A 14287-nucleotide genomic window follows, 5' to 3' on the forward strand; every position below is an offset into this window, starting at 1 on the left:
CAATGGCAAAACTCCCATGTATATCACCTATAAATCCAAACTTGTGAAGTTTATGGTGCGGAAATAATCTACATAGTGGGTAATTTGGACTTTGTTTATCATCAACATACATCCCTGTTAAATCACATTTTAAATGAGACTTTGGTGTTTAAATTGTATGAAGCAAAATTTGTAGAGTTTGACAATGAAATCAGACAGCTACTGTAATTGCACCATAATGACAAATTTGTTTTACATCCAGACACATCAGGAAGATCTCAAGACACAAATCATGCCTACCAGGACTTTAAAAACACGTAAACACAAATTAAAAGTCCATAATAACTCAAGAGGAAATTAAAAAGTGCTTATGGCCTGGGAAGAAAAGGAAACAAACAAAAAAATAGATAATAATAAAAAGACATAGGAACCCCAGCTGCCCATTTCCCAATCAAAAATATTCAGTGTCACCTTGGCTGTAGAGAACTCTGCTACTTATTTGCTAAATCAAACTCCATCCATAAAGATTCAAATTCTACCATTTTATTGTTGACTTTGTATAATATATATTTATAGGAAGATATTTCAGTGATTTCTAAATACCTGTCTTTGAGTATGGAAATTGCATCTGTTATCTTTCCGTACAATACCAAATTCATAAGAGAATAGGGAACATTAATTTTTAAAATGTTAGATGCATCTTTCTGCACTGAGAAATCAAGTAACACAAGTATTTGTGGTAAAGAAGGCAATTTATTCAATTTTTTTAAAATTACTTTTGATAACTATAGCGTTTAGAAATGTTGAGATAAATCCAAATACTGTGCCAGATTATGAGCTCTTTCCTGCCCATGGTGAGTGCCACAGTTCAGGACACCTGTGTTTCCCTTTAGTGGTAGAGCAAGAGCTCCCTTCTCAGGCTTCTGGAGTACCTGGCCATTGCCTCTCTTGGGTGGAGACTCCCATCTGTCTCCCTTCTGACCGGGGTATCTGCAGGCTGGACAGTACCCTGCATTATTCCCAGCAAGAGACACTGCTTAAGCAAGCCTGCTTACTTTCTATTCAGAGGTTTAACAATGTACCTATCCACAGTTCTAAGTTACCACACAGCACTTCCTATGCAAGCCTAGTTTATTCTTAGTGTAAAAGCACTACAGAAAAACATATTAAAACAATAAAAGAACCTATACACCTGCTAATAAACTTATCAGAGATTCTGTCCCTCCCAACCCCCGTCTTCCATATGGGTTCTGGCAAGTGAGTCTTCAAACCTTCCCAAAGAGGTCTCTTGTGGTGACAAGTTCATAAGAGTCTCAGCTCAGAACTACCACACTCATGATATGTTTAGTTCACCCTTTATACAGTTTAAGGATCTTTGATCTGGGATTGCCAGGAGCAGGTAATTAGCAACAATTGGTTCCTCTCTCCAGGGCGTAGCTTCAAAAGCATGGATCTGAAGTGGGTATTTGTATTCCCCTCACTCCCCAAGTATTTCCTAGGAAATCCACTTTATATGCATTTCCCAAAGTGTGCTTTGAAGTTCCTCATATCTCCCAGAGATTGCATTAATCCTGTCTTCCTGCTAAAAAAAAGTTCCATGCAATCTCACAATAGTACATATTTGCATTTTTAATACAATGAATTCCAAAGATGTTAAACTTAATTCAAGAAGGTTTGTCCAGGATATTGCAGTCTGTCACAGTGAGCTGTTATTTGCATAAGCACTCTTATTTAAATTAATAACACTGGTCTACAATTTTTGAGAAGTCGTCTGCTTCAGAGATAAAATGTGCTATTTATTATGTATTTTGATGTGCTGAATTCAAATATGACAATTAAAACAACTGATTGGCTACTGTTTCTGAGATATTTAAATTTTTACATTTTATGTCTATGTATATTGTGTAGATAGTAGAGTTTTAATCATAAATTGTAAACCTAGGTCTTTTCATGTGTTTATGGTTGCTTTACATGATAATATTTCACCTGTCCTATTCATGTAACACTTTAAAAATCGGTAAAAGGGTTATATAAATAAAATTTATTATGCAACAAAAGGCAAAAAACCATTATGTACATAGTTTAGTCCTATTCAGTGTCTACTTGACGCTTCTTGGCTTGTCTCTTGTATTCATTAAATGGAGCATCTCTTGTCACTGTCCAGCAATAGTCTGCAAGCATTGACGGGCTCCATTTGCCCTGATAGCGTTTCTCCATTGTTGCAATGTCCTGGTGAAATTGCTCGCCGTGCTTGTCGCTCACTGCTCCGCAGTTCGGTGGAAAAAAATCTAGATGAAAGTGCAAAAAATGTGACATGTTGCAACCAAGGCTTTTGTATGCCTTGAGGAGGTTTTCCATCAACAACCTGTAGTTGTCTGCCTTGTTGTTTCCAAGAAAATGTATTGCCACTAACTGGAAGGCTTTCCATGCCGTCTTTTCCTTGCCACGCAGTGCATGGTCAAATGCATCATCTCGAAGAAGTTCACGAATCTGAGGACCAACAAAGACACCTTCCTTTATCTTAGCTTCACTTAACCTTGGAAATTTTCCACGGAGGTACTTGAAAGCTGCTTGTGTTTTGTCAATGGCCTTGACAAAGTTCTTCATCAGACCCAGCTTGATGTGTAAGGGTGGTAACAAAATCTTCCTTGATTCAACAAGTGGTGGATGCTGAACACTTTTCCTCCCAGGCTCCAATGACTGTCGGAGTGGCCAATCTTTCTTGATGTAGTGGGAATCTCTTGCACGACTATCCCATTCGCAGAGAAAACAGCAGTACTTTGTGTATCCAGTCTGCAGACCAAGCAAGAGAGCAACAACCTTCAAATTGCCACAAAGCTGCCACTGATGTTGGTCATAGTTTATGCCTCAAAAGTTGTTTCATGTTGTCATAGGTTTCCTTCATATGGACTGCATGACCAACTGGAATTGATGGCAAAACATTGCCATTATGCAGTAAAACAGCTTTAAGACTCGTCTTCGATGAATCAATGAACAGTCTCCACTCATCTGGATCGTGAACAATGTTGAGGGCTGCCATCACACCATCGACGTTGTTGCAGGCTACAAGATCACCTTCCATGAAGAAGAATGGGACAAGATCCTTTTGACGGTCACGGAACATGGAAACCCTAACATCACCTGCCAGGAGATTCCACTGCTGTAGTCTGGAGCCCAACAGCTCTGCCTTACTCTTGGGTAGTTCCAAATCCCTGACAAGGTCATTCAGTTCACCTTGTGTTATGAGGTGTGGTTCAGAGGAGGAGGATGGGAGAAAATGTGGGTCCTGTGACATTGATGGTTCAGGACCAGAAGTTTCATCCTCTTCCTCATCTGACTCAAGTGAGAATGATTCTGGTGCATCAGGAACCGGCAGTCCTTCTCCGTGGGGTACTGGGCGTATAGCTGTTGGAATGTTTGGATAATGCACAGTCCACTTTTTCTTCTTTGACACACCTTTCCCAACTGGAGGCACCATGCAGAAGTAACAATTGCTGGTATGATCTGTTGGCTCTCTCCAAATCATTGGCACTGCAAAAGGCATAGATTTCCTTTTCCTGTTCAACCACTAGTGAAGATTTGTTGCACAAGTATTGCAGCATATGTGTGAGGCCCACCTCTTGTCCTGGTCTCCAATTTTGCAGCCAAAATAAAGGTGATAGGCTTTCTTAACCATAGTGCTTATACTGCGCTTTTGTGATGCAAAAGTCACTTCACCACAAACATAGCAGAAGTTATCTGCACTGTTCACACAAGTACGAGGCATCTCTGCTCACTTTGGCTAAACAGAAATGTGTCCCTTTGCAAAATCAAACACTGACAAATAAGAGAGCACGACACTGTATGATTTCTAGAGCTGATAGAGGGCAATTTGTTCAGCAGAGTGATGTAAGCTTCGTTATAATTGCATCATCCATGACTTCTAGGAATAACATGGTGCAATTCATATCATGCATGACGCAATACCAGCTTCAGATTGCATCATTCATTGTTTTGCCTAAAAAGCAAGTACTGTCCAAACCCAGTCATAGATTTATTCATAGATCCAGTCAAAGATGTATTTTAGTCATTTCTGGTTTAAATTGAGATCCCTTCCCTTTATAACTCACTTATCCTCCGCCATTCCCAAGTCAAGGGTCGTATATACTGACCCAGTAGCATATCTTGAAAACTAGAGCCAATCAACAATTTTAAGCATCATTTTTGTTCTCAGTGACCCAGAATTAGTAAAGTTTGACTACATTTATTTCAGAAGCATTTTGGCTGTAGAGCAGTGTAATTGAACTTGTGGAATTAGTGAGTAAGGGTGTTAGAATCTGGCACAATCTGAGAGAGTTTGCCATTCTGCCTCTGACATATTTTAGTACCAGTTATTTTCAATTAATCCACATCTGAGAAAGTTTTTAATTGAACTGTAAGATCTGTCTGTCTAGCTAAAATATTGTTGATGTGACAGTGTGCCCAATAAAAATTAAAACCATATTTAGGAAATTCTAACTTTTGCAAATGCAGTAGGCTGTTGCAAACAAAATTGTTTACAAACGATTTGATCCAATGTTACCATTACTTTAGCATTTGCACTTTTCTTTAATTGAAGAACAAATGTACTATATTTATTCACTAAATATGATGCACTGTTTTAAGGTGTGTGTAATGGAGACCCAGTTGATGACCTCAAGATGCAAAATAGGACTATAATTACAAATATGGAAGAAATTGAAGCATTTATTAAAAGTTGGGAAATTGAGAAATCAGTTGATGTAACAACCAGGAGGCCAGTAAGAAATTGTACTGAAGATAACTGTACTTACTGTATGGAGCTGTTAAACAGAAGAGTTTTTGTCCCATGTCACAAAAAAGTAAGTACAAAGAAATAGGCAGTTCCAAGTCTAAATTAATTAAATTTATAATAAAAATATAATGTATAATGCTTCTTTTTACATTTCACTTGCTTCCAGTGTTTAGTGAAGGGACTGACTGAATTAATTCCTCCTCCATGTTGCTCATGGCTAACCCAGATGGTCTCCTTACCTGCAAATCTTTGATGACTTGTCTTCACTGCATTGTTAGCTTGAGCTGTACCTCAGGTTTTGCCCCTAATCCAACTCCTGTCCATCCACACACATATCTAGCTTGAGCTAATTGGTGGTGCTTTAAGCTCTAGCTACCCAGCCTGGAGGGCAAGGTAGATGAGGATGAGTTGAAGCTCAAGTGCTGCTGAAGCTAGTAATGCAGTGGGAATATAGCAGCTCGAGTTACAACTCCTCATCAGCTGCCTGTGTAGCTTCAGCATGATTATTCTCTCTGGAACTAGTCTGGCTCGAATAGAGTAACTTGAGTGTACTAGTTTGAGCTAACAATACAGTGAAGACAAGCTGTGAATGTGTGGACCACCATGTCACTCCTGGAAGTACCATGCCATACTTGAAAAGAACATCTAAAAGGTAGAGATTCCACAGCATCAGCCTAACACTGAAGTATTGTTCAGAAAGCATAGGCGTGTGCATCCCATTTCATTAGGGTGTGCACCCAGGGAACCCCGCCCCCATCCTGCCCCCCATGCACTCCCTCCTACTTCCCGCCCCCTGACTGCTCCCCTCAGTACTCCCAACCCTCCCTGCTCCTTGTACTCTGACTGACCCAACCCTTATCCACACCCACGGCTATCCAACCACTCCCCGCCCCTGACAGGACCCCCAGAACTCCCGACCCATACAACACTCCCTGCCTCCCCCAACCCCTCTCCACACCCCTGCCTCCCGACAGCCCCCCCCAGAACTCCCAACTCATCCAACCCCCCCCAGCTCCTTGTCCCCTGACCACCCCCTCCAGAGACCCCCCCCACCGTAACTGCCCCCCCCGGACCCTCCTTGCTCCCTGTCCCCTGACTGCCCTGACCCCTATCCACCCCCCCGCCCCCTGACAGATCCCGGGACTCCCATGCCCCATCCAACCCCCCCTGCTCCCTGACTGCCCTCTCCAGAGACCCCGTGCCCCTAACCACCACCCCCGGGATCCCACCCCCTATCCAACCCACCTTGCTCCCTGTCCCCTGACTGCCCTCATCCCTTATCCAACCCCCGTGGCCCTGGACCTCTTAGCATGAGATGAGGCTCCTATCCTCCCTGCGGAAGCGCACAGCCCCAGCTCCACAGGGGGGGATGGGAGAGAGAGGGGCTCAGGCCAGCTCCACACAGAGTGGGGGCAGGGCTTCAGCCCTGCAACTTTTGCCACTAGGGTGGCTGGGGCTCCCGAGACAGGGACTTCAACCCCACATCTTCTGTCAGGGTCCAGGGCTTCTCCTCCCTGCCCCAGGGTGGCTCCTCTCCCCCTTCCCCCCCGTGCAGCTCCTGCTGGGGTCCAGGCTTCTCCTCCCCCTCCAGTGCAGCTCCTGTCTGGGTCCGGGCTTCTCCTCCAACCCCACTCCCTCCCCCCCACATGGCTCCAGCCCCGTCCAGGGCTTCTCTTCCCCCACCTCCGCGTGGCTCCTGCCGGTATTTGGAACTTCTCCTCCCATTGCACCCAGCCCTAGCCTAGCTGGGCTCCCGTGGGTCACCTGCTTCCTGCTGTGGCCGGAGTCAAGCCTGGCTGGCAGGGAGCAGCCATACATGTGGATGTCATGGCCACCAGCCCAAGAGGTGCTAAGCAGGGGCTGGCTGTGCTGCTGCTGATAGCCCCACACTCCCGCCCACACCTAACCCTAAGGCTTTTTTTTTTTTTTGAGACTCACTCAGCCCCTGCTGGAGCAGGGAGCAGTTGATCTGAGCCTGCCCCGCAAACAGCTGAGGAGGGGAGGGGAGTGGAACAGCCTTCCCAGCCAGAGCGCAGGGCATTAGGGTGTGCCTAGGCACACCTGGCACACCCCGTGCGCACGCCTATATCAGAAAGGGTTGTGTTTAGTGCATGATCAAGAAGCATGTTGCTTGGAGTGAAGGCCTAATGGTTCTATTAAATGTAATAGCATCCAGTTCAGACTTACAGAAGTATCTGAGTCACATAGACATTAGCCTAGTCACTCCTACCCTTGTGATATCCTTACAGACAGTGTTTATTTTCAATACTTCTAGTAATGACATAGTTCAGTACATCAGCTGCCACTAGAGGTAGGCATGGTTTGCAGGGGAAGAGGAATGAGAAAATAAGTTTATGAGGAAGGAAATATGATTGTACAATCTTGCTCACTCCCAAGGGCTTGCCTACATGGTGCGTGCACCAGAAGGATGTAAATTGTAGAGCACTCTAAAGTGCTGCTCTCTACCTGCTCCTTGTGGAGGTGACTGGTAACTGCTGATGGGGAAGAAGGGGAGACACAATTTAAAGGTTCTGGTGGTATGCCGCAGGGTTCAGGGCACGCATTCAACAGACAAAGGAGTTTTGATTTCTAGAGCTAGTTGTGATGTCATAGAAGCATAGAACTGAAAGGGAACTCGAGAGGTCATCTAGTCCAGTCCCCTGCACTCAAGGCAGGACTAAGTATTATCTAAACCATCCCTGACAGGTGTTTGTCCAACCTGCTCTTAAAAATCCCCAATGATGGAGATTCCACCACCTCCCTAGGCAATTTATTCCAGTGCTTCACCACCCTGACAGTTAAGAAGTTTTTCCTAGTGTCCAACCTAAACCTCCCTTGCTGCAATTTAAGCCCATTGCTTCTTGTCCTATCCTCAGAGGTTAAGAACAACAATTTTTCTCCCTCCTCCTTGTAACAACCTTTTGTGTACTTGAAAACTGTTATCATATCCCCTCTCAGTCTTCTCCTCTCCAGACTAAACAAACCCAATTTTTCAATCTTCCCTCATAGATCATACTTTCTAGACCTTTAATCATGTTTTATTTACAATGCTATGTAATAGCAGATGGAGACTGTTCTAAAAGAGAGCTACACATGAAGAAGCTCTGGGTTGCTCTGACACAGTCTATCAATTTGAGGAACAGAGATATTTGCAAACCAATCCGTTGATATGATCTTTTAGAGCTCTTGTGATAATATCAGCATCCAGTAATTATGTCAGGAATCGGTTCTAATTTAACCATATACAATTATTTCCCCCCTCTGTTTGAATCTGCTCTCTCTTCTGGCTTTACAGGGAGACTTTGGCAGCCTTGAGCATCACAAGTACCAGAAATATCATGCTAACCCTCCTGGTAGTTATGATGTCTCTTCTGGACAAATTGGAGAAAGTCCAGGGAAAAGCAACAAAAATTATTAAAGGTCTAGAAAAACATGACCCTGAGGAAAGATTGAAAAATTTGGGTTTGTTTGGTCTGGAGAAGAGAAGACTGAGAGGGGACATGGTAACCGTTTTCAACTACATAAAAGGTAGTTTTAAGGATGAGGGAGAAAAATTGTTCTCCTTAATCTGAGGATAAAACAAGACGCAATGGGCTTAAATTGCAGCAAAGGGAATATTGGAATATATTAGGCTGGATATTAGGAAAAACTTCCTAACTGTCAGGGTGGTTAAGCACTGGAATAAATTGCCCAGGGAGGTTGTGGAATCTCTGTCATTGGAGATTTTTAAGAGCAGGTTGGACAAACACCTGTCAGGATCTAGATAACACTTAGTCCTGCCATGAGTACAGGAGACTGGATTAGATGACCTCTTGAGGCCCTTTCCAGTTCTACAATTCTGTGATTCACAGTTCAGGTTTATTTATGTGATGGACCAATTCAGAACTCCAAATCCCAACACTCTTGTGAAGTGGCTTGGGTTTGTATCTGAAGTTTAGGAACTTGAATTTGGATTGAAGCTTCACAACTGACCCACTTTTGTTATTAATATTACAAGATACAAGTGTGACTTTCCAGTTCTTACTATTTATTATAATATATTTTAATATTAAGGTTCCAATCCAGCAAACTCTTTAGCATATGCTCAATTATAAGCATGTGATTAGTCCCATTGAAATCAATAGAACTGCTCAAGTGCTTGGATTTAAGCACAGTTAAGTACTCTGCTGGATTAGAGCCTTTAGGGAAAAAATGAAATAAAATATCATTGTCAGTTTCAGTGGAACTGCACTTGTATTCCTCCAACATCCCCAGTGCCCCCAGGCCCTACTGCCTCTCTCCTCCTACATTGCCCTGAGCTCCCTTCTGCATCCTTGCACATGCACCCCAGGCTGGATCCACTGTTGAGCTGTAGTAACTGCAGCTGCTACCAGCTGGTCTCAAATCCCTGCCCTGGGTGCCACCTAGTGGGGCTCAGTGGGAGAGCTCAGTGCTGGTACCTTTCCCAGACACATCTCCCTCAGCTATGCTTGGAAGAAATCTGGGGGGCATGTGACCCTGCATTTCTTCCCCCCCCCCCACACACACATGTCACTTATGGCCCCATGAAACAGGAATACGTTAATGAGTACTTTTAGAGCACATCAGCGGGGTCTATACTTTAGAGCACTTTACAACTCACTCCCCCGTGGTGTGCATTGCTGGATTGTGCAGACAAGCCTCAAGACTTCTTTTCCATCTGGTGCTTTCTCAGAGTAGGAGCAAAGGTCCAGATTCCAATTCCTGATTTTATTTTTGTTCTTTCCTACCTCTCCTTCTCTGTGGTTTGTTCTGCCCTGCTCTGCCCTTCCCTGTAAATCTGCTTGACTGTAGACCAGCCAACTGTGAGTAGCATCATGGGCAGCTCAACCCCTTCCTTCAAGCTCCAGAGATGTTTCCTGTCTTTGCCCCTGCTCCTATATGAAGGGAGAAAATGGAGGGAAATCTGATTGAAGGAATGGGCTGAGGAGAAAAATTGAGTGACATTTTGGTAGGTGTCATCTGAAGAAACCTGACAGGGGCAAGAGAGGAGGGAGCTGTGGAAAGCAATTTGGCAGCAGGAGGGAAAAGGTGGGGGTAGTCTTTGCTTTATACACTTTGATGTCTTTAGCTTCTAGTAGTTCAGACGTAGGTCGGGTAATCAAAATACATGACAAAACCATTGGGTTCTGAACACCACTCCTTACAGAGCTGTCAGGAGCACTGATGCATTGAACCTGTGTGCTCCATTTCTGAGCTGCATCAGTGTTTGACATTGTGTCAAAGCCAGGAATGCTTGCCTCAGCCAGAATAAAGTTTATTCTCTCATGTGCACATGAAACTGGCAGAGCCAGAGAGGATGGAATATATTATGTGCTTCATAGAAGTTAAATGAAACAAAATTCAAAAGTGAAGAAGGATCTGTAACAAAACTGCCTAATAGTGAGCATATAAAATTGGGGAGGGCGTAGAATCATAGAAGTAGTGATCAGAAACAGAAAAGATATTGACTTCCTGTCAGTCAGGGATCGTTGATGATTTTTTCCCCTTACAGTGGTAATATTTCTTGTAATTAATTAGCAACTTTGATTACAAAAAGCTGTCCTCATTAAATCTCAATTAAATTGTAATTCTAGGTTTCACCACAGGACTTTTGTGAGAAGATGTGGATCAACAATACTTACTTTTGGAATTATGAATGTGATGCACTTTCTGCATATGTGGCTTTGTGCAACAAACATAATATCTGCATTAAGTGGAGGACACCGGATTACTGTTGTAAGTAAATAACACTATTCTATCTCCAGACATAATTTCCTATCACTGCAACCTTTCTGTGTCTTGCATACTAGCTAGCAATTTTTTCTTTTTACATATTATTGTCAGAAGATTTGCCCTTTCAATCACAGCCTTGTTAAGTCATGGTAAAATTTCTTAAAACTCTAAAGTGATGTCTTTCATTTAAATATGTTATAACTTAATTCTAATCTTGACTGAATTAGTCATATGTATTCCTAAAGCATAATTTTGTAATTTATGTTGCTAAAAATGTAAAAAATATGCTTTTTATGATATAGAAATATTGCTCTTACTACATATTTTCTCCTTTGAAAATGAAAGCAATACTTTATTTCCTCTGTGTGTGTGACTTGTAGCTCTGGGTTGTCCTGATGGCAAGGAATACCAACCTTGTGTGCAACCCTGTGCAGCCAAAACGTGCCTAAATAAATGGTTCTATGAAGAATCCCCATGCTCCTATTTAAGAGAAGACTGTGTGTGTAAAAATGGAACTATTCTTCATAGAACAGACTCTGACCTCTGCATACCTGAAGAAAAATGTGGTAAGTAAAGCTGAGCAGAGTGGCTGAGTAGGTATGTTAATATAACCCACTAACTGGTGGGTTATATTGACATCTCATAGTAAGTTATGTACCCTATCTTTGCCCAGTCACCAGAGAATGTGAATCTGTTACAGCCCCAGATACGGCACTTGGCTCTCTAGCTAAAGCTGTAGAGATTCATGCTTTTAGCTGTGGAGGTCCTTGGTGCAATCCCTATTCTTGGTCAAAGGGCCATTCCACTAGGATGTTCTTTCTGTGTTTCTACAACTTGTTCCCCTTCTTACAAGAAAGAAAACAAAGAATGGTTCCTGTCCTCTATTTTGAGTGGCTTTGTGTCCACCCTTTGTTCAAGAAGTTTGTAATTTGGTGGTGCTTTTGGGCCAGTGGTTGTCCCTGCCAGGTTGTTCTGGGAAGCCTAGGCTTCTAGGCTGTCATGGCTCCTTGGCAGCCCTGGCTTCCAGGGCCTGCAGCTCCAGGGCTCCGTACCAAGCAGACTGCCCCAGAACCAAAGAATTTTAAAATGTTTGGCTTTTATTCTGAGTTGAAACAAAATTAAACTTAGAAATACTGGAATCCTCCATGACAGCTCTAGTTATAATCCTGTGTTAACATTCAGATTAATTACCACTCAGTCATATTGGAAAATGGATATAATTAGCTCAATTCCCTGGGGTTTTTAGAACCCCAAACTGTGGTAACTGAACCTGTTTTTTCAGGCAGTGTCAGGAACAAATCAATGGGGACACAGCTCCTCAGTCTGATAAATGATTGGTACAAACAAGGGTGCTTTCACTGAGTCTCAGGCACATACACAGATGCCGTAGCAACAGGTTTACAGCATCCCAGATTATAGTTATCCAAAGTTTGAGATGGTTTCCAGTGATCAACAGCCAGGCTTTTGCGGGCCCTCCTTTTGTCCACCTGCTGGGGAGATGTCAGTCTTTGCTCAAAGAAAAGCTTCCTTGAACTGTTCCAAAGTGTATTTTTGTACTTAATTTTTTTATAACTAACTTAAATAACGCACATAACGTATAGTTACTCCTAGTGGGTCACCTTAGTAACCCCTAGCCGGTCACAATTTTTTTTAGCTTTAGCAAATTGCTCATTTTTTATTAGCAAAGCAGTTTTACTATTTTTAATTATAACAACAATAAAACACATGTTAGGGGCACTTAAAATCCAGGTTGGCTATTTACGTACTCCCCTCCATTTTCATGGTCTCTTAACTTTCTATCACATCCTCCCATTCTAATTAGCAAAACTGCAATCATTCAGCTATTTGGCCTTGTCTTTCAAAGTCCTAACAATTATTTTTAATGATATGGTATTTGGTTTTCAGCTAATATTGGCTGGACACACAAAATGACTGCATTTATGTCAAATTTAATTCTCCCACAATGTGTAAAGGGAATGGCAGTGTCTATTTGGATCAAATGGTTTTAAATGCCAGTCGCAGGTAGGAAGCTTAGGCTGAAGTTTATCTTGTGGTATTGTTTTTGAGTTCTAAATAAATTCAATGAAGGGAGTGAGTTTGGACACTTACTCAGGGTTTGTGGCTCTGTGAGGATGAGGTAGAAAGATTCAGGCCATTCAAATCTAGGTTATGACAGCAAATGCTTCTTAGAGGATCCAAATGACATGAGGAGGTATCAGAGAGACAAGGTAGGCGAGGTAATATCTTTCATTGGACCAACTTCTGTTGGTGAGAGAGAAGCTTTAGAGCCACAAATAAAAGATATTACCTCACCCACCTTGTATCTCTAGTATCCTGGGACTGACACAGCTATAACTACACTGCAGACAAGGAGGTATCATTAGAGAGGTAATTTCTGATGTAACTGGGACCCAGACAATTCAAGGCTATAAAGTTAGTCACTGACTCCTTGAATTTCTCCCAGAAGCAAAGAGGAAGTATGTGCAGAAACTTGAACTCTGGTGTTATGCACATAAGCTATCATACCATTCGGTGGAGCTGGCATTCTATACCACCTAGAGTTTCTGTTAATAGAATAGATCAATTAAATTAGTAATTTTCAATGTATCAGAATCAATCATGTTTTAGAAAACAATGCAGATCTTTCAATTAAATACTTGATAAAATATTGCATATCCTTTTATGCCATGAGGTTTTCCAGCTGACACATTATTTGTACTAGTCCGGAATAAATTTGTGCTAAATACAGGTCTGAAGGATGTAATGTTTTTCTTCCTTAGCATGTACAGATAATGAAGGACAGCCTCGTTCTGCTGGAGAGGTTTGGAATGGGTCCATTAAAGGATGTTGTATGTATAACTGTTTGGAGAATGGAAGTGTTATTGCTATAGAACCGGAATGCAGTGAAGACCCACTGCCAGTCTGTGAGAGGGAAGGTGAAGTTATCATTAATGTCATTGAAGAGAGGGCTTGCTGTCCAAAGAAAGTTTGTGGTATGTATGCAGCCAAACATATTTTCCATAACAAGAGTGCTAAGGAGTTGTTTAAACATTTATTGACATGGATTGATTTACAGGCAGAGTTCAGGGTAAAACTTTCAAAAATGCTTAATTGACTTAAGAGTGAAAACCCTATTTTCAAAAGTGACTTAGGGTATGTCTACCCTGCAACTAAACATCAGTGGCTGGCCTGTATCAGCTGGCTTGGTTTCCTGGGCCTCAGGATGTGGGACTGTAAAATTGCAATGTAGACATTTGGGCTCAGGCTGGACCCTGAGCTCTGAGACCCTCCCCCCTCATGGGGTCCCAGAGCTTGGTCTCTAGCCCAAGCCCAAACATGTTTAGTTTTAGGCACACCTGTAGGCACATAGGACCCAATGTTTCTCAGAAAATTAATGGGATTTACGCTCCTAATTGTCTTAGTCACTTTTGAAAATGGGACTCCAGTTTGTAAGGCTGTGTCCACACTAGAGACCTTACTACTGTACCACTGCAGCTGTACTGCTGAAAGGTCTCCTATGTAGCCATTCTCAGCTGACAGGAGAGAGCTCTCGCATTGGCATAATTAAACCACCTCCAACAAGCGATGGTAGCTATGTCGGTGGGAGAGCATATGTGTTTTTTCATACATCTGACTGACAAAGGTTTTACCGCCAAAAGTGCTAGGGTAGACATAGTCTATGTCATGTAAGCTAATTTTACATAGGCTAAACTTTCCTAAACAGTTTGCAGATTATTCCTGTCTTGGAAGGGATATGATAGAACAGTCCTCACACCTAGGGTC

General features: G+C 42.5%; 1 protein-coding gene across 1 annotated transcript in view; it reads left to right on the forward strand.

Moving 5' to 3' along the window:
* The window catches only part of OTOGL (otogelin like), a 138004-nt gene that overhangs the window by 100095 nt on the left and 23622 nt on the right, over positions 1 to 14287 (forward strand). Inside the window, exons 42-45 of the mRNA XM_034763701.1 lie at positions 4624 to 4838; positions 10366 to 10507; positions 10885 to 11070; positions 13285 to 13497. Coding sequence (XP_034619592.1) covers positions 4624 to 4838; positions 10366 to 10507; positions 10885 to 11070; positions 13285 to 13497 — 756 coding nt within the window. The remainder of the gene's footprint in view (positions 1 to 4623; positions 4839 to 10365; positions 10508 to 10884; positions 11071 to 13284; positions 13498 to 14287) is intronic.

The sequence above is a fragment of the Trachemys scripta genome, chromosome 1, assembly GCF_013100865.1.
Source record: "Trachemys scripta elegans isolate TJP31775 chromosome 1, CAS_Tse_1.0, whole genome shotgun sequence".
In the NCBI taxonomy this organism is placed as follows: domain Eukaryota; kingdom Metazoa; phylum Chordata; order Testudines; family Emydidae; genus Trachemys; species Trachemys scripta.